The 22,194-nt window shown below is 57.5% G+C and overlaps 1 protein-coding gene across 6 annotated transcripts in view; it reads right to left on the bottom strand.

Moving 5' to 3' along the window:
- Positions 1–3,402: 3,402 nt before the first annotated feature.
- The window catches only part of BANP (BTG3 associated nuclear protein), a 113,534-nt gene continuing 94,742 nt past the window's right edge, over positions 3,403–22,194 (bottom strand). For all 6 annotated transcript variants that reach the window (XM_086688726.1, XM_025920475.2, XM_086688727.1 and 3 more), the window contains 2 exons: positions 7,961–8,104; positions 3,403–4,042 (listed from right to left, as the gene is read on the bottom strand). In XM_086688726.1, coding sequence (XP_086544852.1) covers positions 3,971–4,042; positions 7,961–8,104 — 216 coding nt within the window. In that variant the 3' untranslated portion in view covers positions 3,403–3,970. The remainder of the gene's footprint in view (positions 4,043–7,960; positions 8,105–22,194) is intronic.

Below are 22,194 nucleotides of genomic sequence, written 5' to 3' on the forward strand. Positions count from 1 at the left end.
ATTGTAAACAATGCTGCTATGAACGTAGGGGTGCAGATACCTTTTTGAGTTAGTGTTTTTGTTTCCCTTGGATATATTCCCAGAAATGGAATCGCTGAATCATATGCTGGTTCTGGTTTTCTAATCGCTCTCGCCAGTACTGTGTCGAATAAAAGCGGCAAGAATACTCACTGGAGAAAAGACCACCTCTACCGTAAGTGGTATTGGGGTAATTAGGTATTCACGTGCAAAAGAATCAAACTGGACCCACATTTTACACCACTCGCAAAAACTAACTTGAAATTGATTAAAGACTTAAATGTAAGACCTGAAACCATGAACTCCTAGAAGGAAACACAGGAACAAAGCTCCTTGACACGGGTCTCAGAAACGGTGGTCTGGACAGACGCTCGCAGCACAGGCGACAAGATAAAACATAACCGGTGGGACCAGGGACCACATCCAACTAAAAAGCTTTTGCCCAGCATAAGGAATCACCAACAAAGTGGAAAGACAAGCTACAGGATGAGAAAAAAACATCTGCAAAGCAGGTTATCTGATGAGGAGTTAGTATCAAAACACATAAAGAATTCACACAATTTGACAGCAAAAAAAAAAGGATAACCCAATTAAAAAAATGGACAAAGGACCTGAACAGACATTCCTGCAAAGAAGATCTACAAAAGGTCCACAGGCACATGGAAAGACCCTCATGCTCGCTGGACAACAGGGAAACGCAAACCAAAACCACAGCTGTCAACACGGCCATCGCCAAAAAGACGAGAGAGAACGCTGACGAGGGTGTGGAGAAAAGGGAGCCCTTGTGCTCTGCGGGTGGGACCGCAAAGTGGTGCCGCCGCTCAGGAAAACGGTACGGAGGTTCCTCAAGAAGGTAGAAAAGAAATGATTGTCGGGCCCAGGAGCCCCAGTTCTGGGAACGTATCAGAAGGAAATATAAACCTTTTCTAAACCAACTCACAGTTCTCAACGTGTTGCACAAGTTTTGACATGTCAACCTGCCATTTTTAATTGGTAATTAAAAATACCGATTTCCATTTATGTGACCCACGGGTGATTTTAAAAGCACATTACTTAATCTGCAAACCTTGGCACACATACTCTTTTCTCTCATTAACTTTTAACTTAATCCCACGTGGTCAGAGAATTGCAGGCGGCAGGATCTCAGTCCTGGGCGGTCTGTAGAGACCTTCTTTATGGTCTGGCACGCGGGCAGACTGCGCACTCTTCGACCGCTGGACGCAGCGCTCTGCCGTCAGCTCGGCTGAGTTTCTTCAGCACGTTGGTCAGATATCCCACGCCTAACACTTCCTCTATACTGCGTTTCTTAAATGTTTGTCAAGGATATTAAGCCTGGCATCTTAAAACCGTACAGGATCTTGATGCTTTGTCTCCAGGGCAATAAAAAGGGGCTTTAAAAGTTTAGCTCCTTCCTGCCTGTCCCAACTTACAAGGCAATTTTCTCCAGTATTTTATCGTGTTTGAAAATTTCAATGTCAGATGGCTTTAGGCAGGGCACTTAGACATTATCTGTGTTTATTACCGTTTGTGCCTCCTCCTGGATCTACATTCTTGCTCTTGAAGAAAATTCCTTGCAATTTCCTTTATGGGAGGGATCATCTGTAGGTAATACCTTCATTTTGTTTATGAGAGGTTTTTGAAATGCCATCCAATTCTTTAATGGCTTTGAGATATAATTGAGATGCCAAAAATTTCACCCTTTTACGTGTATATTTCAGTGACTTTTGGCGTATTTACAGAGCTGGGCCAACATCACCACTGAATTCCAAAACCTTCTCATCACCCCACACAAAAGCCCGCCCCCACGAGCAGTCACTGCCCATCTCTCCCCTCCGCGGCCCCTGTGCCCAGTGATCTGCTTCTGCTGCCTCTACCGACTGGCCTGTTCGAAACGGTTCACGGAAACGGGGTCCTGTGATGTGTGGCCTACTGTGTCTGGCTTCTTTCACTCAGGAGGATGTTTTTGAGGCTCGCCTGTGTTATAACCCATGTCCGACCCTCATTCCTTTTTATGGCCAAATAAAATTCATTTTGTGTGTGGCCAGGTCACATTCAGCTTACCCACTCATCTGCCGAGAGACACGTGGCTGTCTCCACTGTGGGGCCGTGAGCAATGACACCACGGCGACCATTTGTGAACATGTTTTTACGTGTGGCCGTGTGCTTTCAATTCTCTTGGGTGTACGAACGCCGTACCCCTGCACGGACACGCCGGGACCGATGGCGACTGTCCCCAGTATCCCTGAACGACATTCAGTTTTAGTGAACGCTCAATTTGGCGTCGAGAAGTTCTCTCTCTCAGTGCCCTGCTGACAGTGCCTGTGCTCCCGACTTCAGTGGGCGTGGAGAGGTGGCCCGTGCTGCTGCTGGGAGCCACCCCACCGCGGGGGGATGTCCTTTCTCTCCAGCTGCTTTCAGAGTGAGCTCTGCCTTTAACCATGTGTGGGCGTGCAAGCATTAGCTTCCTTTTACTTCTTGGGATCTGCTCTGTGTCCGGAATCCCGTAAACGTCATCTTTCTCCCATAACCTCCTTCCGGGATTGCAGACGCATGAACGGGACCTTCCTCCAGCCTTGTGGAGCCGGTCCTCTCTCCCGTTCCCATCTGCGGGAGGATGGCCCCTCCCAGGGACTGTCCTCACCCCCACGGTGCTCTGCTCCTCCCTGGAGGGTGGATGGAGGCGTGGCACGCGGAGGCACCACCCCACTCCCGGGAGCTGCTGCCCGAGCCCGCCTTCACCCCTTAGCAGGTGCTGGTCTAAACTACCCGGCGCAGCAACCCCCAACGGGGTGGTGTGGGAGATACCAACTGTTTGAGATGACAACTTGGAGCGCGCCCGAGTAGGTGAACACAACTTCCTGGTGGGAATCTCCCGGAGCCTCCAGGGTAACTGCCAGAACAGAGGGGACCGAGCGGCCCAGACACTGCCGGAGACACGTCATGCGAAGCACCTCTGGGACTTCGGTTTTGGAACTATCTTTCTTCTTAAAATATAGACGCTAATGCATGCTTCTTTGGGTGTGAGTTTCCCTAAGGATCCCCAGAGCTGTAACTCCGTACAGCTGGGAGAGGCCCGTGTCATTCACCAGCACAGTCTGCCTGCGGAAACTCCCCCAATACCGAGACAGGCTCACGCTGTCCCGAGGGGCACCCGTGTTCGAGAGGGGGCGTGCCATGGCGCGGTGCTTGGCATCTGGGGAAGCCATTCCCGGGCCCCATTACACCGGACTGCAAGAAACAGCCACGGCCCTTTCTTTGACAAGGACCCTGCCTCCAGCGTCAGCACGGCGGAAAGGGCCTATCGGGTGACTTCCCAAGCACCCGCCGGGAATGAGGCCAGCCTCAGGGTGAACCACCTCTCAAGAGGAAATGATACAAAGCTGCTGTGGTCATAAATACATTTTATTTCATTAGAAATGCATAATTAACAGTTTTGAGAGCACTTCCCCCTAGAAAAGTAGGTAAGCAATATTTCCATCAAAATCGTTAGTTGTCTTCTGCAAATACCTATTTTCGTTACACTGAACAGAGCACACGGCAAAAGGCTTCTGCTACTCCACTTTTTTTTTTCAATTTTCTTTTTTGTTATAAACACCATAGCAAATTAAAAAAGCTGTTTGAACAGAGAAAAATATCGTAGTTCTTGATTTTCCGCACGTACTCGATGCAACGCACGCTGTGCTTCCCCACTCTTGTCTAGACGCCGACAGTGGGACAAAAAGTAAGGGTCTTCCGGCAGGGGCAGCGGCCGTTACTGTCACCTTGTATGCATTGGGACACTCTCCCCGGCGGGTGAGGCTTTCAGATGCACTCGAACAGAGCATGTGCAGTCACCTCCGTGCAAAGCCATGGGACCAGGGCGCGTGGAGAACAGGGTGGCTGGCCGGGGCCAGCGCCGAGCACGGCAGCGGCTCTGTCTTAGGTTCTCTTGTGGGTGGGTGGCCCGGCCCGCCTACTGGATCTGGATCGCTCCATGCTCAAGCTGCATTTCAGGCTGCAGGGTGGGCTGCAGGGTCTCAGCCGTCTGCAAGAGGGGAGAGAGGAGGGCTTTCTATAAAAGTACCCACCAATGCAAGCCCGGGTCACATCCAGGTCACTCACAGGTCACAGAACACCAATGGCTCTCGCGCACGGAACAAACACACACAACGGGGCTAGAGAGGGCCAAGAGTCATAGGTTCACCGCTCTGGGAGAAGACTCTCCCAGGGGCCGTGGCCCCTCTTTACCCACCGACCCTCCCCACACGTGCTCTGTGGCCCAACGAGGTTCTGTGCTAATGTCCCGGTCCCACGCCTGCGCATCACTGGGGAATGCCTTTAGAGTACTTAACCCGTCCCATTTACCTAGAATTTTGGTCACCATTTTGCCTTCTTATAAAAACTGCTCCAACGTTCCAGAAAACGTTTCAGGGGCAGTCACCTTTCTCTCCTTAACGAGAGAAGTTCTAATCAATGATCTACAGATATTAAAAGGACCTTAAGTGCATATTCACAGTTTTAAGATAAAGGGAAAAATACGACTTGGAGTAAGTCACCAATCATCCAGCTCAATCATCCCGAACAAGCCCCGGAACAGAGAATAACTGGGTTTTTTCTTCAGGCTCCCCTACGCCGTTGGCCAAAGGCAACGTCACAAAGATCGGACCCTCAGAGGTGGGTTTCCGGCTGCCCTGGCAGGAAACTTGGTTGCAGAGGCCAGGCATGCGGGTGTGAAGGAAGAAAGAGGCAGACAGCCACGGATGCTGGCGGGCAGGAGCCCCCTGCAGCTCTTACCGCAGACTAACGCTTCAGTTTTGAAATCTGAATATCAAATGACATTGCACGCGGTGCGTCCTGAAAGCGGGGCGGGGCCCTTGCAGTGGAAGGACGTGGCGCAGGCATGAGCCACACGGCCCACGGAGCCCAGGACTGAGGGCGGGCAAGAACGGCCAGAGCATGAACCTGCGAGGCACAGCGGAGGCGACCACACATCTCTGGGAAATTTCTGGGAAAGTGGACTCAGCCGTGTTGGCGGCTGCAGGCAGAGGAGGCAGGGTGGGTTACAGGCCGGGCAGAGAGGCCCCTGTGGGAGCGAGAGTCCTTCCCCACCCTTGAAAAACCAGAAAGGCAGCTTTGGACCCAGGCAAACAGAAAGCGGAGCACAGATGAGGTGGGGACCTGCCTGGGATTCAGGGACACCCCTGCTCTGATGAGGACCCCTCCCTTCTCCTGTGTTCTCAAAACGCAGCACCAGACCTGTGTCTCGGGCAGGAAACGTAGAGAAAGGGCTCCAAGCAGACGAGTCAGAACTTTCGAGATGTTTGAGGGGACGGAGGCAGCGGGGAGCCCTGGGCACCCACAAAGGTGAGAACTCGGGCACCTGCCTGGGCACAGGCACTCACTGCCCTTCCTACTGGCTGCTCCATGGGGCCAGTGCCCTGGCCTCCTGCCCAAGAGAAGCCCATCCTCTCAGGAGCTTGACGGCTCTTACAGCCCCTGGGGGGCTCCTGGGGGACTCTCATCTCTTCCAGGAGCGAGTTCGGGTATGTGACCCCGTTCTGATGGGCAAACCCGAACCGAGAGGAAACCTACAGGAGCGGAGGCCTTGGTGCTGATGAAGAAACAGGAGCCCTTTCCCTCTGCAGACGTGGTCGCGTCTGTGTGAGGCACCAGCGGGGCCACGGAAGGTGAGGGGACAGGAGCAGCAGGCTCCGGGGACATGCATGGGGGGCCGGGCCTGGGGCCACCCTGCTGCCGTGTGACCCACTGACTATTCAAGCCCATGCCGAGTGGGGTCTGCTACAGGGAAAACACCCCAGTGGGTGCAAACCTCATTCTCTGGCCTGTTCTTATACAGACGCGCTAAGTGGGTCCTGAGACCGGCCAGGCAGGAATGTGGACCAAGAACACAGACAGGAAGCCCAGGGCGGCAAAGAGCGAAGATGGACACGGCCTTCCTCCACCCTGAAATGTGTCAAATGACCGCGGACCCGGGCCGGTGAGACAGCTCGGCACACGGCATCCCGGGTCTGTGGTGCACGCCGTGTGACCCTTCTGCAACTGCCGGGCAGCGGGGAGGAGAGCCGCCTTCGTGCAATGACCCCGCTTACGACCACACGGGGCATCACACGAGCCACCTGGCGTGGGACAAGGCAGGCCCGCAGGGGGGCTCTCTCTTCCAGGACAAGTTAACGCCCAAACCACCGAAATGGGCCAGCCAGAGAGAACGCCACCTCATCCCCCAACGCCGTGGGCTCCCGGTCACGCCCAACCCCTCTCGGTTCACGTCCAGGGTGGGGTGGGCCGCTGCGGTCACCGCTGCACGAAAGCCACACCGGGCTGCGGTGGCCCCTCACGTGGGAGTGGCCGGGGTGGCCTGGTGGGTGGTGGGGACTGAGAGGCGGAGAGGCGGCGCCTTCTCCAGGAACCGCGTTTGCCAGCTGGGGCCTCGCCGCGCATTAGGAGGTAAAAAACCGAAGTCTCCCGAGAGCGCCTAGTCTACCCAGCCGGCCACCCGGTCACGAGGTCGCCCCAAGCACCCTGGCTGGCTCCACCGAACTCCACTCCTCGGCAACCACCTCATGGGGCTGCAAGGAAAGCAGAGAAGAATTTTCCTTCCTGCCGAGAGCTGAGCACACGCACAGCACCGGCACGGGGCCCGAGCGGAGCATGAGAGGGGAGAGGGCTGCGTGGAAATCCGGGGCCTCGGTTCCGTGCGTCAGAGGCCCGTGGCATCGAGACACACACCGCTCCTCAGTGCCGGGATGCAGGAGTACAGGAGCGGCCCAGAGGATGGCAGGGTGTACGAGAAGGCCGGCAGGAGCCGACCGGCCAACGCTCGGGGCAGACGGGAGTCCTGCGTCAGAGGTGATCTCGGCCTGGGCTCGGCAGGAAGGCCAGCGAGGTTTCAGAACACGGGCCACCCGCGGCCTGAGCTTTGTGCCAGCAACCCCCGTGGTCCGGGGACCCGTCCTAGGTTACTCTCACAAACACACAGTCGCCCCATCGGATCGAGAGCATGCCGTCCCCTCGAGGGGGCCTCCAGCGGGCTCTTGGCCTTAGCGTGGGGGGCCCGGGCCTGGCTCCCCAGACCCAGGAGATCCGAGGAGAGGTCGTTCACGGTGTTCATCCGGCCAAGCGCACTCACCAGGGGGCAGCTCTATAAACGTGTCAAATCCCCAAGCAGCAGCCCCCTTATCTGACATCTCGGGACGTGTCCAGACCGTTTCCTGTGCTTCTAGGAGAGCGCGGAGACGAGTGGTTTCTGGGACGGGAGGTGGGGGCCGGGGAGCCAGCGCTCAGCCCATCAGACGGTGCGTAGAGTACGCACAAACTGAGCGGAGGGAACCCTGGGCCCCAATGCCCGTGTGGCTCCCAGCGAGGCCTTCGGCTGCCACGCAGGGGGCGCCCAGGCGGGAGGCTGGAAACCAGGCCAGACGGGGCCCCTCAGGACCGAGTGAAGCACCATCCTGCATTTGTGCCACAGAGAAGAGCCACTGGGGACAAGGACCCACAACCCGCCCCTGGGAAAGGGTCAAGGCCGAGCCACAAAGGCAGAGCCTGTTGTCTGCACGAGTGCTGACCTCTGGGCCCTGCCACTCTCAGAGCAGCAGCGAGACCTTGGTAAACAGGGACCCCTCTCGTCCTGCAGTCCCTGGGAGCTGGCCCCGTGGGGTCAAGAGGCACAACCGGATGCTGGCCCCTGACCTTACAGATGAACACCTGGCGGCACGTGGGCCGGGAACCAAGCCCTCGCCTTCACTGCTTCGGGCACTTACAAAAACTACCGCCCACGTCGGTGCCCGTGTCCAAGTCACGTGCCTTTCCGTGACAATGGATCTTGCTCGCGGGGGGGGGGGGGGGGGGACATCGGAAGGAGAAACGCCCAGGCTGTGCTCAGAGCTGCAGAAGCCCCGGGACCTATCCAGACAGGATGTGTGCTTCCACGAGGGGTGGGACCCACCTGAGCTGCAGCGGTGTGGTCAGTCACCGGAGCCAGCTGGACGTACTGGACCTGGATGTCGCTGCCCTGGAGAGGTGAGCCGTCCACCCCCGCGGCAGCAGGGTCGGAAGAGGCCACGGCTATCAGCTGGGCCCCTTGCAGCACCTGGAGAGACAAAGCAGACCCCGTCAGCACGGACACCGGTGCCACTCCGCCGTGACCACGTGAACCACGGGGGACGGGCCCAGGACCACACCGCGGGGCCCGTCTGTCTCGTGAATGACCCTGGAATGACATCCGACCGGCAACCCGGCGCCTGTATGGCGCGAGTGTGAGCATTGAGCACGCGTGGCGTGACCGACTTGTGCAACGCGTGCAAGTGACCCCCTCAAGCACCCACACACTGGACACGAGTGAGCTCAGGGACGGGGCCGAGGGTGCCGAGAGAGGGGCAAGGAGGCAGAGGGACGTGGGACAGAGGCAGGGGCCCCGGACACCTCCCAGAAACCACTGCTCTTTGAGGTTCTTGGGGGCAGAACCTGAAGGCAGCCTGGAGGAGACAGAAAACGGCGGCACGTCCTCGACCCGCATCCGCCGGAAGCCCCCAGAGTGCTCAAGAGCCAGGCACACAAAGAAACCAAGCAGCGGACGCCCGCAGTTATGAAGCAAAGTGGAGACGTGCCTGAGTCAGGGACCTCACGGCTGCGGGCGGTGCGGAGAGGGGCTCAGGGTGAGGAGCTGCCATCAGGAGGGAGGTCCGAGACGCTGATGGAGGGGAACCCCCCGGGGGACGGGAGACCCCGAGTCCCCGGGACACCCACTGTGGGCCGTGCCGACAGGAGGGGGCAGATGAGGCCCCGGGGGATGGGCTCTGGGTGACCCCACCACTTGTGAGCGACCCCACCCCCAGGCCCAATTCCCACCGCCCCCCCAACAGCTGGGCAGGTGGGCCACCGCCTCGCTGCCCCGCAGGCCAGACGGGGAGGTAGGGGTGAGGGCATCCGTGGCTTTGCATCCACGAGGGAGCTGCCGTGAACCGTGCGTGTTTATACCCGGGGTCGTATCCCACCCCCCTTCAAACGATGCGTCCACGGGATCACGGATGCTTGCCGGCGGTCCACAGCAGGGCGGGAATGACCGTGCCTCCCTACCGGCCCGATTGCCTCCCGCACCAGTGGTCAGAGCTGAGGAAGAGGGTGAGGGCACTGAGAGAGAGGAAGGGGCTGCTCAGCCCGGGAGAGGCGAGCTCGGATACAGATCTCCAGCAGTCTGGATAAAAACACAGTCCGTGGTTTTTAAACGGCACTGTAGTTTTTGACGAGCAAAAGTTCTATTTCTGTAACGATGCGTCCGCCGCTGGAAAAACACAGATGAGTTCAACTCTCAGAAAAGAAGACGGCAGACGGCTCTCAACTACCCCTCCTCGTGTGTCTTCAGAAACCACTTGCAGGCAGTGTCGTGTTCTAATACCAGCCAGCTGTGCCAGGAAGATGAACCCCCCAGATCCTAACCCTAACCCTAACCACGTCCTAGATATGGCAGAGGCACCTGCAGGCAGGACAAAGGCGAGGACACGGAGACAGGGAGTGTCCTGCGGCAACAGGTGGGCCCCACGTCACACACCACGTTTCCCAGCTGCGGAGGGGCAGAGAGGGGCCAACCGCTGGCTTGGAGGATGGGGGACGGGGGATGAGGACGGGCCACCCGCCAAGGGTGCGGCAGGCCTGGAGGCTGGGGCAGACAGGAAACGATTTGCCCCTGGGGCCTCCGGGAGGAGCCAGCCCCGTGACAGTCTGACCACAGCCCCGTGAGCCCACACTGGGCTTGTGACCTCCAGACCGTGAGAGAACGAGCCTCCGGCGTGAGCCTGCAAGCGTGTGCTCACCGGTCACCGCAGCCACACTCGCACGACACGCCGGCCTCTCCTCGGCCGTCTCCTTCCAAGGAGCTGGCCTCCCACTTCCAAGGGCTGACCCAACGACGACGACGGCGCCTCTTCCACCATAATCATGAGCCATTTGTACCAACGAGTGTTTGAAAGAAGGGTTTGAAAAAACCAGAGAAAACCAAAGACCCCGTAGCATTCACGTTTTCTCTTCCCGGGACTTACTCTCCACCAGATTGCTCACGGTCAGAGAGAGGACCCGGTCCTGCTGAGCTCCGTACCTCCACCCCCCACGTGGCAGGGGTGGCCCCCACTCCCTCTCCTCTAACTGGCGGAGTCACGCGAACAGGTGTGTGGCTCAGGGGAGGGCTCGCACAGGGGCGGCAACTCGGCCTCACGACGGCTAGACCAGAACGGGGAAAAGACGAAAAGCACTTGGTGGTAAGTTCTCAAAGCTGCACAGACACTTACGGTGTCCTCGGTGCCCTTCAGTGGGGGGGGAGAAGGCGGGAGGAGGGGCCGGAGCGGGGGACCCGTGCAGCGAAGCCACCCCCACTTAGCATGGTTTTGCTGCACCCCGGACTGAACTTAAAAACCACACAACGTTTTGAAACCCGGGAGCTAAAGCATGAGGTAACGCAGTCACCACTGCGCGATACAAAAGATCCCTGAATACGCCGGTTTAGGGTCAGATCGTCAACTATGTTTTCGTGAAAGCCGCGCAGTCGTGGGGCCGTTTCCAGGCGAGGCTCCGTCTGACTCTGGCCCTGGCCGTGAGCCACCACCCCTACGATGGAGGGCAGGTTACGGTTTCCTGAGGGCGAACTGTTCCCTGTCAGCACTGCCAACGAGGTGACTTTTCACACGAGCCACACGATTGAGTAAATCGCGAGAACTGGAACGTCAGAAACCGCAGCATCGAACGTGCTTCCTTATGGTATCGAAGGAGGCACATCCCCAGCCTGGCTGGTGAGTGAAAGTAAAGATAGGAAAACGTTTCCACCTGAGACTTCATTCCAAACACCACACATCCTCAACGTGCCCGCACTGGTGGCTCTTGACGGCTGAGTCGGGAATGAATCCAAGCCAACGCGCACAGGACTGGCGGGAAAGGCCTTCTGGGCACTTAGCAACCTGCCCTTGCTCACCACGGGGACCTCAAAGCCAAGGGCTGGGGACGTGGCCGGAAGGGGGCGCCGCGCTGCCCCAGGAGAAAGGGAGGCGGCAAGAGCCCCACAGGGGGACAACTTCTCTGGGGACCACAGGGGACGGAAAGGCTGCTGGGGGGCTGCGTCAGGAGCCGGGCTGGCTGTGGAGGAAGCTGTGCGGGGAGGCTCCACCGAGACCCGGATCACAGAGTGTCTTCCAGGCTGGCTTCACGCATGCCGACCTCCAGCAGCCCCGGGTGGGGAAGGCGCCCCCGGGACCCGGGACCCGGGACCCGGGACCCGGGACCCGAGACCCGGGACCCGGGACCCGAGACCCGGGACCCAGGCCACTGCCCCAGCCTGGCCTTGCTCACCGGCTTCCCTTGCAGCTACACTCAGGTCCTCGAAGGGCACGTCCCCCACCACGGGCTGACCTCCACACACATCGGCACCCCGGCCGGGGCTCTGCCACAGGCAGAGACCTCGCCACACAGAAGCGATCTGCGACGCTTTTCAGGTAGTCCTCAAAATTTGGAAAAGCTCTCTTAAGGGGAGGTTGAGGGAGAAAACACACAGGGAGGAAGGAGAGGGCAAGACACTGCTCTGCCCGTGGGGAGCTCCCTCCCAAGCCCAGCCAGCCGGGCCTCTCAGGGCTTCCTTGTCACACCGCAGTCCGGCAGACAGACGTGGGGGCCTTGTCTCACCCGGGGCCACAAAACGGCATCCACGACCTGGACCTACGCGGCAGAGTCTGCTCTCGCCCTGAAGGGAGGACGAAAGAGGAGAAGGTCTAGAAGGTCGGACCGAAGGACGGCCAAGTCACAGATCACTGGTTTCCCAGCCACCGGAACACGTTTATTAAGAGCAGGTTCGAAAGAACCTCCGTGAGCTTGTGCACAGAGGGCACGTCACGACCACTGACTGGCCGGCACCCCTGTGGCGTGAGGAGGGAAACCCACCGACCGACAAGTGTATCAGTCTACCCTTCACCTAGTGCCGTGTAACAATCAAAGAATGAGCCGCACTAACCGAGCAGGGCTTGGGACAGGACCCCTCCTTTCTAGGCCACAGTCAGGGCAGAGAAAGGTGTCGGTGACCAGGGCAAGGCAGGCCGGGACCAGGGCATACAGAGAGGCACAGAGACAGCGGTTAAGAGGAGAGGGCCCGGCAGGTGGCGCCCCACAGGGCCTCGGAGAGGCTCTCAGCCGGAGCCACTCACAAGGAGGCCAGGGGGCAGGGGACGGTCCGCTCTGTCACGTGCCCCCGCCGCAGCTGTGATTTACTGGGATAACACACTTCACGTGAAGCGGGTGAAAGTAGAAACACTACAGAAATCAATCACACAAGAATCTCATTTGCCTGCCGTGGTTTGAGAGCAGCTCAAAGCTCCAGCAGCCGCCTGAAACGCACAGCAGGCGGAGACACGATGTGTACACTTGGACCTGCTTTCAAACTGGTGACGAATAAAGCCTAGTTACGTCAAATCGAAAATACAGAGCAGCAAAAATGAGGTCACGTGCCACTGTCGCACGGATCACGGTGGCGCCCACCGCAAGCGCGCAGCCCATCCTTGCCCTGTTGGGGGGCGAGAGCCCAGCACCGCCGCCTCCCTCCTGCCCTAGAAGGAGTGGGACGTCTCCGATGGTGAGCTCCCGGCTCCTTCCCACCTTGGTGTCTGTGGCCTTTTCCAACAGGGTCGGGAATGTAGAAAAATCTAACAGGAATGCAGCGAGCTCCCAGGCCAGCAGCTAAAAGCATCCATCCAGGCTTCCTGCGGCTGACCTGGGAGCACCCCACGGCCACCCCGCGGAGAACGCACGCACCTGCTGCCTTCCCAGCCTCACGGACAGGGCTTCCCCACACAGTAGTGAGACAGGCCCGTCACTGGCAGACGAGGGACCATTAATGGCATAGGGGATGCGTCTGAAGCAGCCTACGGAGGGACTCCTGGATCCAAGAGCACCGGATTTTGGAGGGCACCCATCCGGTTTCCCTCTATACGGTGCCAACTGTGAGACTGTTTAATGCCCAGATGAAATAATACAAAACAGCTACAAACCTAAAATAAACTCAAGAAGTCCAAGGACTTTTCAGTAATGTTTAGATACAAAATTCCAAACCCAAGCCGGAATGTGCTCAGATGAAACAAAACAAAACCTAAGATCCACTTCTGACTAATTAAGTGTGGGTGGCCAGGAACAAAGATGAGGCCAGGAAATCCAAAGGTGTCTTGGAACACAAGGTCGCTTACTTGTTTTTGTCATTCATCTTGGCATCCGACTTGTTAAGGAAACGGACTCAAGGAGAGCAATCTTTTCAAATCTAAACGTGAAGGCAAGAAGTAGCTTCCCGGTGACAGGAAAACAAGGAGCTGAGAACCAGGTCCGTCAGCCTGTCCCAAGGATGTCCCCAAGCACCATTGGCCAGGAGGTCCGCCAGCCCCACATCTTTCTCGTACATTTGCACAGCAAACGCCAGAAACAAATGATCATCCTTAAGCCTTTAAACCCCTGACGGGGGGCGCCTGGGTGGCGCAGTCGGTTAAGCGTCCGGCTTCAGCCAGGTCACGATCTCGCGGTCCGTGAGTTCGAGCCCCGCGTCGGGCTCTGGGCTGATGGCTCAGAGCCTGGAGCCTGTTTCCGATTCTGTGTCTCCCTCTCTCTCTGCCCCTCCCCCGTTCATGCTCTGTCTCTCTCTGTCCCAAAAATAAATAAACGTTGAAAAAAAAAAAAAAATTTTAAACCCCTGACGGGAACACTCCTGTTTCCCAGGCTCCGTTCTGAGTGCTTTCGTGAACCGAGTCGCCATGAGTAGACGGTGAGAAATGAGCACCAACAGAAGGGAGTCATGGGCAGACGCAGAACACCGCTCCTCCGTGGTCACTCCTCAGACCTGCAGAGAAAACTCCTCGGAGGCCTGCGGGTCGGAGGGCCCCAGGGGCGGGCGCCCGGACCCCACTCACGTAAGGACGCTAGGCGGCAGGCAGCAATCAAGAGTCTGTGCCGCCTGCTCTGCGGCTTGTTCCAGCATCGGAGCCCAAACCTCCAACGCATTCTGGGGAGAAAGCAAAGCAAAACCCGAAGAAACACAGTAAAGCAGAGACGGACGTCTGGAGACACTTGGTACACGTCCCCCGTCACTCCAGATAGGACAGCATTCCTGGGAACAAATCTTAACCACGTGTCTTACAACCTCCTAGTAGACTGGGGTGGGGTGGGGGCTGGGGAGGGTAATGATTCAAAGCCAAGTCCAAAGACCTCCAGTTTTCCCCGTGGGTCCCAGGCCCCTGGCTTCTAAAAGGGGCACACGGGGTGGACGGGGAGCAGGCGACACAGAAGACAGTTCCGTGTATCTCGTGACTCGTCAACCCGGCGCAGCAACGGTCACACCCACTCGGGAAAGGGAGGGGAGCCTGGGGGCACCCGGCCTGCCGACCTGCACACTCTGCGACCGTGACGAGCTGAAGCGGCAGCCACGGCCACGCACACTGCTTCTGCTCCCGCTCCCGTGGCTCTGGTCACTTCGCTGATTTAGAAACTCACTGCACGGAACAAGCAAAGTTCTCGCTGTGCTCACCGTGTGGCCAAAGAAAGAACTAGAAGGAGCGATGCCACCTTCCTACTGGGCTCAATTCTGTGGGAAGCGTCTGTGAGCATCTGTGTCTCAGGGGAGCTGCAAAGGCCGACTAACACCTGCCAGCTCCGGGGAAGCCAGAGATGGCACAGGGAGGGTGTGGCCCGCAGGCTCTGGAGGGAAAGACGGAGACCCGGACGGGTGCCTGTCACAGGCGCACGTGCATCCGCAGGGAGACGCGAACAGCGGAGGAGACACACACACAAGCTGCCCGCTAACGCACGCCTACACGTGCCTCACACCGGGTGCCGTGGCCCCAATCGGCACGGCGTCTTCATTCTGCACAAAGCAAGGTTCAGAAACGGCTCTCTCTGCTGAGCCAGGGTTACCGCACACCAAGCAGAGAACGTCTAGGGACGGACACCTCGCCCCCGTCCGGGACCAGGCCCAGAGGTGGCGGCCCCGACCCCACAGCCCAGTCCCAAAGCACACCCTGACTTCCGGCACCAGGAGGCACATGCAAAACGGCCCCTGCCACACGTCCCCGCGTGTTCCCCAGAGGACGGCCACGCGCACACGGCGGGCAGGCTCAGGCCGCTCCCCAAGGCCCCGCCGCACCAGCACGTCACCGCACGCCGGCACCTCACAGCGGCTTGCTCCGCGGCCCGGACCTCCAGTCACTACACACCTCGAGGGCACGTGGGTCTGAGAAGGGACGCGGCGGGTCCATCTGTGTCCCCCAAAAGGAACGTCCACATCCTGAGCTCCAGTACCTGTAAGGGGGACCTGTAAACGTGGAGGCACCTGGGCGGCTCGGTCGGTTAGATGTCTGACTTCAGCTTGGGTCACGATCTCAGGTTCGTGGGATCGAGCCCCACACGTGGCCCTGATGGCGTGCTGATAGCGTGGAGCCTGCTTAGGACGCTCTCCTCCCCTCTCTCTGCCCCTCCCCTGTGCACGCTCTCTCTCAAAATAAATAAACTTTAAAAAGCGAGTAAATAAAACATGGACCCAGGATCTGGGAGGATGAGATTAAGCTATAAGCAGAAGTCACATGGGAGTCGGGCGGGCCCCAATCCAAAAGTCCCCATCCTCCTAAGAAGAGAGACATTTGGACCACGTGGGAAGAAGGGTGCCACGTGACCACAGAGGAGGCGGTGGAGGGATGTGGCCGCAGCCCAGGGATGCCTGGAACCCCCAGGAGCGGCAGGCAAGATGTCCCCGAGCTTCCAGAAGGAACGCAGTCCCGATGAATAGTAGACCTCAGGCCGCCCGATTGTGAGAGAGCACACTGCTGTCTAAACCACGCAGTGGGGGGCGCTGATTGTGGGGTGGTAGCTCGGAAACAGACTCCCGACCTTCAGACCCTCGGCTGGATCACAGTAACCCCATGCCTAGGGCCGCCCGGTCAAGCCTCCGGTTGACGGAGCTCAGGCCCCTTCCTTCCAAAGAACGTGCCGATGGCTCTTCTCTTGTCCCCCACCCTTGCCGGGCGCTCACACGCAGGGCCTCCGGGTGGCTCGGGGGGGCAGCCTTCTCCCCGGCCCTCCCACAGGGCCAACCCACAGGCTTCTCCCCACTGGCAGGGCCGGGTGCCCCCGAGTGTGCAGACAGGCACGGGGGTCCGGGTGGGCCACAGACACGGCCGGCGCACGGGAGATGCCACTGGCCGAGGCACACGGGCAAGACGACGGCAGGGCCGGGCTGCTGACAAGACCAGCTGGACGCCGGCGGGACTCTGAAGCTGCTCACGTTGCTTACCGGCAATCGTGAGAAACCCGGCAAAATCAAGACAAAACAAGCGATGGTCTCTTAAGCAGTCACGTTCCAATTTTCCACTAGGAACTGGCCCGTTCTGGACCTAGCTCTCATTACCCTGTTAACCTGCAGAAGAGGCACCTCCCCCCATGTGCTGAGGGCATGCTCCTCCCGGAACCAGCACAGGGCGAACACTGGACCCTGCTCCCCCCTGGGCCCGAGCCCTCCCCCAGGACACTGGAGAGGGAGACACAGAAACAGAAGCGGCTTCCAGGCCCCGAGCCGTCGGCACAGAGCCCGACGCGGGGCTCAGACTCACGCACCGTGAGATCGTGACCCGAGCCGAAGTCGGACGCTCCACCGACTGAGCCCCCCGGGCGCCCCAACGAAGGCCTATTTTTAAGGAGCCAAGTTTTCCCCTCCTACTTCAGCAAACCGCCCACTAACCGGCCCCTCTCAGAACCTCGTCGAGACCCCTGCACACCACGGGCGCACCCGGTGTCCAGCAGCTGGCGGCCCGCGTCCGGCTGTGTGGCCCAGGCGGTCCGCGTGTCACTCTACCGGCGCCACTCCCGGGCAGCGGCTGCATCCGCGGACAGGCAGCGGCAGCCATCACGGGGGGCACGGGTCCGCGCCCTGACCGCTACCTTTCCACAGGCTTCCGCTGCAAACTCAGCCGCACACACGCATCTTCACTCTTCTCCAGCTAGAGCACCCAACTCAGGGCTCAGGCCAACTTTCGACGGTGGGCGCGGGACCGTCCCCGACGCCGAGTGCTGTGTACGTCTCGTGACGCAGAAACGGGGAGGGAGAACCGCCGGTGAGAGCAACTGCACACGCTCAGAGGCACAGAGGAAAAAACAGAATTAAAACTCAGTCTGGGTCGCTGTCCAAGCTTTTTGTTTTACTTTGGGAGCCAACACGAAATAACGGCCTGGATTTTGACAGTAAGGGACCGTATTTGTTCGCACGAGAAGATAATTCCTCGATCGTTTTTCCACCTCCTTAATGTATGCTGTGCACGGAGCGGCCGTCAGTTCAGTAGGCTCATCTCCCTGCCCCCCTCTTGCTCGCGCACGCGCAAGCCTGACGGTCTCGGATGTTACACTCGCTCTCCCACCCGAACCCCGCGGCGTGTCGCCCCTTTCATCTTCAACTACAGACGATCCTCAGAGGACAGAAAGAGACACGGTGGTGTTTCACAAAGTGTTTCCAGGTGTTCCCCTTTTCACCTGTGTGAGAGGACACCAGGAACCTGGAACCTTTCTGGCTGCTCAGAACAGGGTGGAAACCACGCTGACTCTGTGATGTTACCGGGTCAGAAGCTGACCTCTGCCCTTGAACTATGCAAAGTGTTAACACTGGCATTCGCACCGGCCCTGCTATGGACCGTCGCAGATTTCTAAACCTAATCCTCACGGAGTCCGGAGCGAAGCCTCCTGCATCTGCAGACACGGCCCGCATGGTCCCGTGTGCCCGGCCCCTCTGCCAGCGGGGCAACTGCACATCACGGGCTCCTGATGCGGGAGAAAAGGACCTGCGGTCTCACTGTCCCTCAGGTACCCAAGATGAGTGAGTGAGTGAGACAACGTAGGATGCTGTTAAGTTATTCAGCTCACCATTAAAGCAGCAGCGTGAATTTGTTAACCAGGCACCGTGGTCAGAATGGATCTAGGGTTTCCAGATCAAAGACTCCTCATGAACACACAATGGACTGAATACTCAGCGGTTCACTCTCAACGTGGGTTAAAAACAAATGGGAAGTTCTACTGTGCTTGAAAACTTTCTCTTCTGGGGGAGCCCGGGTGGCTCAGTCAGTTGGGCATCTGACTTCAGCTCAGGTCAGGATCTTGCGGTCAGCAGGTTCGAGCCCCGCATCGGGCTCTGTGCTGACGGCTCAGAGCCGGAAGCCTGCTTCTGATTCTGCGTCTCCCTCTCTTTCTGTTCCTCCCCTGCTTGTGCTCTGTCTCCCTCTCTAAAATAAAGATAAAAATTATTTAAAAAAAAAAAACAGGGCGCCTGGGTGGCGCAGTCGGTTAAGCGTCCGACTTCAGCCAGGTCACGATCTCACAGTCCGTGAGTTCGATCTCACAGTCCGTGAGTTCGAGCCCCGCGTCAGGCTCTGGGCTGATGGCTCAGAGCCTGGAGCCTGTTTCCGATTCTGTGTCTCCCTCTCTCTCTGCCCCTCCCCCGTTCATGCTCTGTCTCTCTCTGTCCCAAAAATAAATAAACGTTGAAAAAAAATTTAAAAAAAAAATGTTTAAAAAAAAAACAAAAAACAAAAAACAAAAAAACTTTCTCTTCTGTAGTAATCTCGTCATTTGATGGGTCAAGGGCTCAGTGTGACTCCAGGTGGGCTCTTGACTCTTACCCATCAAGACTCGGCACATGGCATGCCTCTCGCTGTCACAATGGCCGGGGGGTGGGTCCTCGATGGCCCTGCTTCCTCCCTGCTCAGCGTCCCACAGGATGACCACGTGCTCCCGAGGTCTCCAGACCCTGAAGACCGACAGCACGCCGACGGCAGCCTTCCCCCCCCGACTTCCCGAGAACGTTCTCCACTGACTAAGCTCTCTCCTTCCACAGGGAGGCTGCGGGCACAGGCTCGGGTTTCACGCAAGGGGGCCTGTCAGAGCACCTGAGTTTGCACGAGGCAAGTGCCAGGTTTGGTCAGAAGGGGAATGGAATGTCCTAACGGGTGTCCCTCTTTCATTCCCAACCTCTTTGATGAGGAAGAAGGGAAACTTCTGTCCAATGACAGCGGTATCAATGGCCATCTTGCTTCCAGAGTCTCACCTTCCACCCAACTCGCTGCTAGCAGAAATTCAGAAATTCCGTTCCTAGGGCTGCGGTGGTGACCTGGCTTCCTCTCAGCCGTCCCACTAGAACGGCTCCTGGAACGGGAGTCTCGGGCCTAAAGAACCCTTCACATGCTCCCCAGCTGCTCTGCGTCATTAGCCGAACCGCCCGGTACACGGGCACCGGCTGTGGACTCCGGCTGCCCACCCGGTCACGTGAACGTGCCACCCGTGACACAGCAGGCCCGCAAGCGAGAAACAGAGACATTATAAAGATGGTGAGAGAAAAGCGTAAAGAAATCACCACACGTCCCTCATGCACAAAAATTCCCACAAGTTGGATCCCACCAAAGAGAATTTTGCAATTACTCAGCAGTCACAACTTTTCAGCCTACTGAGCTGTAAGCATTAGATAAGTATTCTCCCATACGTTTCCAGGCTATTACTCATGATGAAAATCATCAGTGAACATATGTTCCATTTCTAAACAGCTTAAAAATGTTTGGAGATGCCTTCCATCCGCACATCTTACAATTAACTAAGAGCTAATTTGGAATAATTATTACTGATTTCATTCATCAATAATCATTAAGAACGGATAACAATACTGTACTAAGTGCTGCAGAGAATAGAAATGAATAAAATCTGTGGATCTGATGGTATTAAAACTATCTGATTCAACCTCTTAAACATGTGAAACTGACTGTAAGGCCTGCCCTTGATTTGAAGACCCCTCCCTTGACTGGTCACAAAGCTCTGATGCGAGATCAACCAAAGGGGCTCAGGGAGGACCGTGAGTACTCCACCAGCACACGGTGTGGCCACACGGTTGGAAGCGCTTTGCGTGTTATAAAGCTCCTTCGGCCTCAACTTCTCTGAGCCCTCAAAGACGACAACACTTCAGCCTCATAAAATACTGTAAAACTACATTTAAATAATCACTTCATCCAACCTCTCGCGAAACGTGGTTAATATCCCTCCCCCCCAAACCACTGCCCGGCGTGAGACCGACCTGTCTGTGACAGTCAGAGGACACGCGACGGGCCTAAAGCGACAGCCAGCATCACCGACGCATCGTCCCCAAGCCTGAAACGACTGTCCGTGCTGCTCACAAGAGACCAAGACCCTCCAGGACGAGCTCTCGGGTGCCCTGTGCCCACTTGCACCCACGTTGCTTCGTACGACAAGCCTCTGCCGGGGACCCGAAGGACTCCTGCAGAACCGGAGCCGGCAGCAGGGAACCCCGGGGCCCCACCCCGCTGCCCCGTCCAGGCCAGCCGCCTCACACAGGGTGACAGACCCACAGCCTCTCGTGGCCAGCCGGCCAGGCTTCCTCCACCAGGCGACAGGAGAGGCGTGCTTGTTTCTGTGACCTCTCTAGGATGTTTTTGGAACTAATCAACACCAAACTCGCCGCTTCTGGCCTTTACGGCTTCAATTATATTTTCCACCATTTCTAGTTAGGGAAGGCTTTCCCGTGAGGGATTAATTCCCCGAGCTACGTAGGTTCTCCAAGATTTCTGTGTGTGTTTGGCACGCAACGCAGAAACATTATTTTCTTGAACGGAACGTTTTTATTAGAAGTGAAGCGACACAGCGTGTGCCCTGTACGTGAGACGTTGGGACTGTTCTCCCCGGCGTGGCAAGCCAGCAAAAGCGGACCGCGGCCTCCCGAAACACAACGTTCTGCTACTGCTACACGGGAAAGCATCACACGCACACCTACTGCGCGCACACCTTCTGCACACACACCTACTGCGCATACACCTGCACACCTACTGCGTGCCCACCTTCACACACATCTGCTATGCGCCTTTTGCACACACACCTGCACCTACGCCAAATACAATCAACGCATACACACTTCTCCTCACCCACTCCACAAAAAAAGTTATGCCACGTAAAATGTTGAACACTTCCCATCTCTTCTCCGGCTGGGTTGAGAAGGCCTCGTCTCGCAGAAAAAATTCTGAAAGCTACGGAAATTCACTTCTCAAGTATAAGGAGGAATACACACGCCAACAAAGCCAAGAGAGGTGCAGAGCTTGAAGAGCGTCCGCCTGCCGCTGGATGTCGGTAAAGTTACGTCACAAATACGCAGCGAGAGGAGCCCAGGCTACTGACGCGCTTCGCTTTCGTATAAAGGAAGTGTGTGTGTGCTGTGTTCGTCATCGCAGAGAACACAGAATTCTCCAGGTGTGCAAGGGAACTGAGGCCGGTCAGCTTATACACGTCTATAAACGCTTTCATGCGCATCTGAGGACGTCAACTACAACTATTAGAAAAACAAAACCCGGTATCCCGACACACAGTTGACACGGCGCTAACCCGTTCTGTGATGCGTGGTCTAAGCAACGTGACCAAAGGCCAAGCCTTTAAAGATTCCCCACGTGGCTGAAGATCTCCCACGTGTAGAGACATAACTGACCCAGGTCTGAATGTCTCAACACATAGGATATTGCCTAGCAACAGACTTTTGGGTCCAAAGGGAGTATTTCAATCTTCCTAAATCCGAACCTGCTGGATCCAAATCCTAAGCTGTACATGCAGCTTGCCTCAGGAAGCGACACCGCGCAGCTCCACAGCTCTGCCCCGCGCCCAAGCGCCCACCCAACGCACACATAACCAGAAACGGCCCCCGTGCGTCTGCCCCTTACTTTCCGCATACGTTTCCACAGCTCAAATCGTCTCGGCCCCAACAGAAGTTCGAAGAGCTGTCACTTCAGCAGGGCCAGAAAGGGCAGAGAGGGCACAGATGAGAACACAGCTCAAGAAAATCAACAATCGCACGAGAGCGCGTGGAGGTGGAGGGGATGGGAGTCGTGTCGCCCTGGTGGTGCTCACGGTGTTCTGGAGAACGGGGCCAGGATGGGGCTCCAGGAGCCACGAGAGCCACCCCTGGCCCCCGTCCCTGCACAGTGCAGGAGGGGCCAGGGTCTCCTACCCCGTGTGTGAGGCACACGTTAACACTCACCCAGCTCCTGAGTGCAATCTCGTCTCCTCACCAGACGTGCTGCGAGAGAGGTTCTGATACAGGAGAAAACACGCGTCCAGCTCCAGAAAGGGTGCCTGAGTCACTGCAGGCAGACAGCT

The sequence above is a fragment of the Puma concolor genome, chromosome E2 (genome assembly GCF_028749965.1).
Source record: "Puma concolor isolate L17-30 chromosome E2, mPumCon1.1.hap2, whole genome shotgun sequence".
Taxonomy (NCBI): Eukaryota; Metazoa; Chordata; class Mammalia; order Carnivora; family Felidae; genus Puma; species Puma concolor.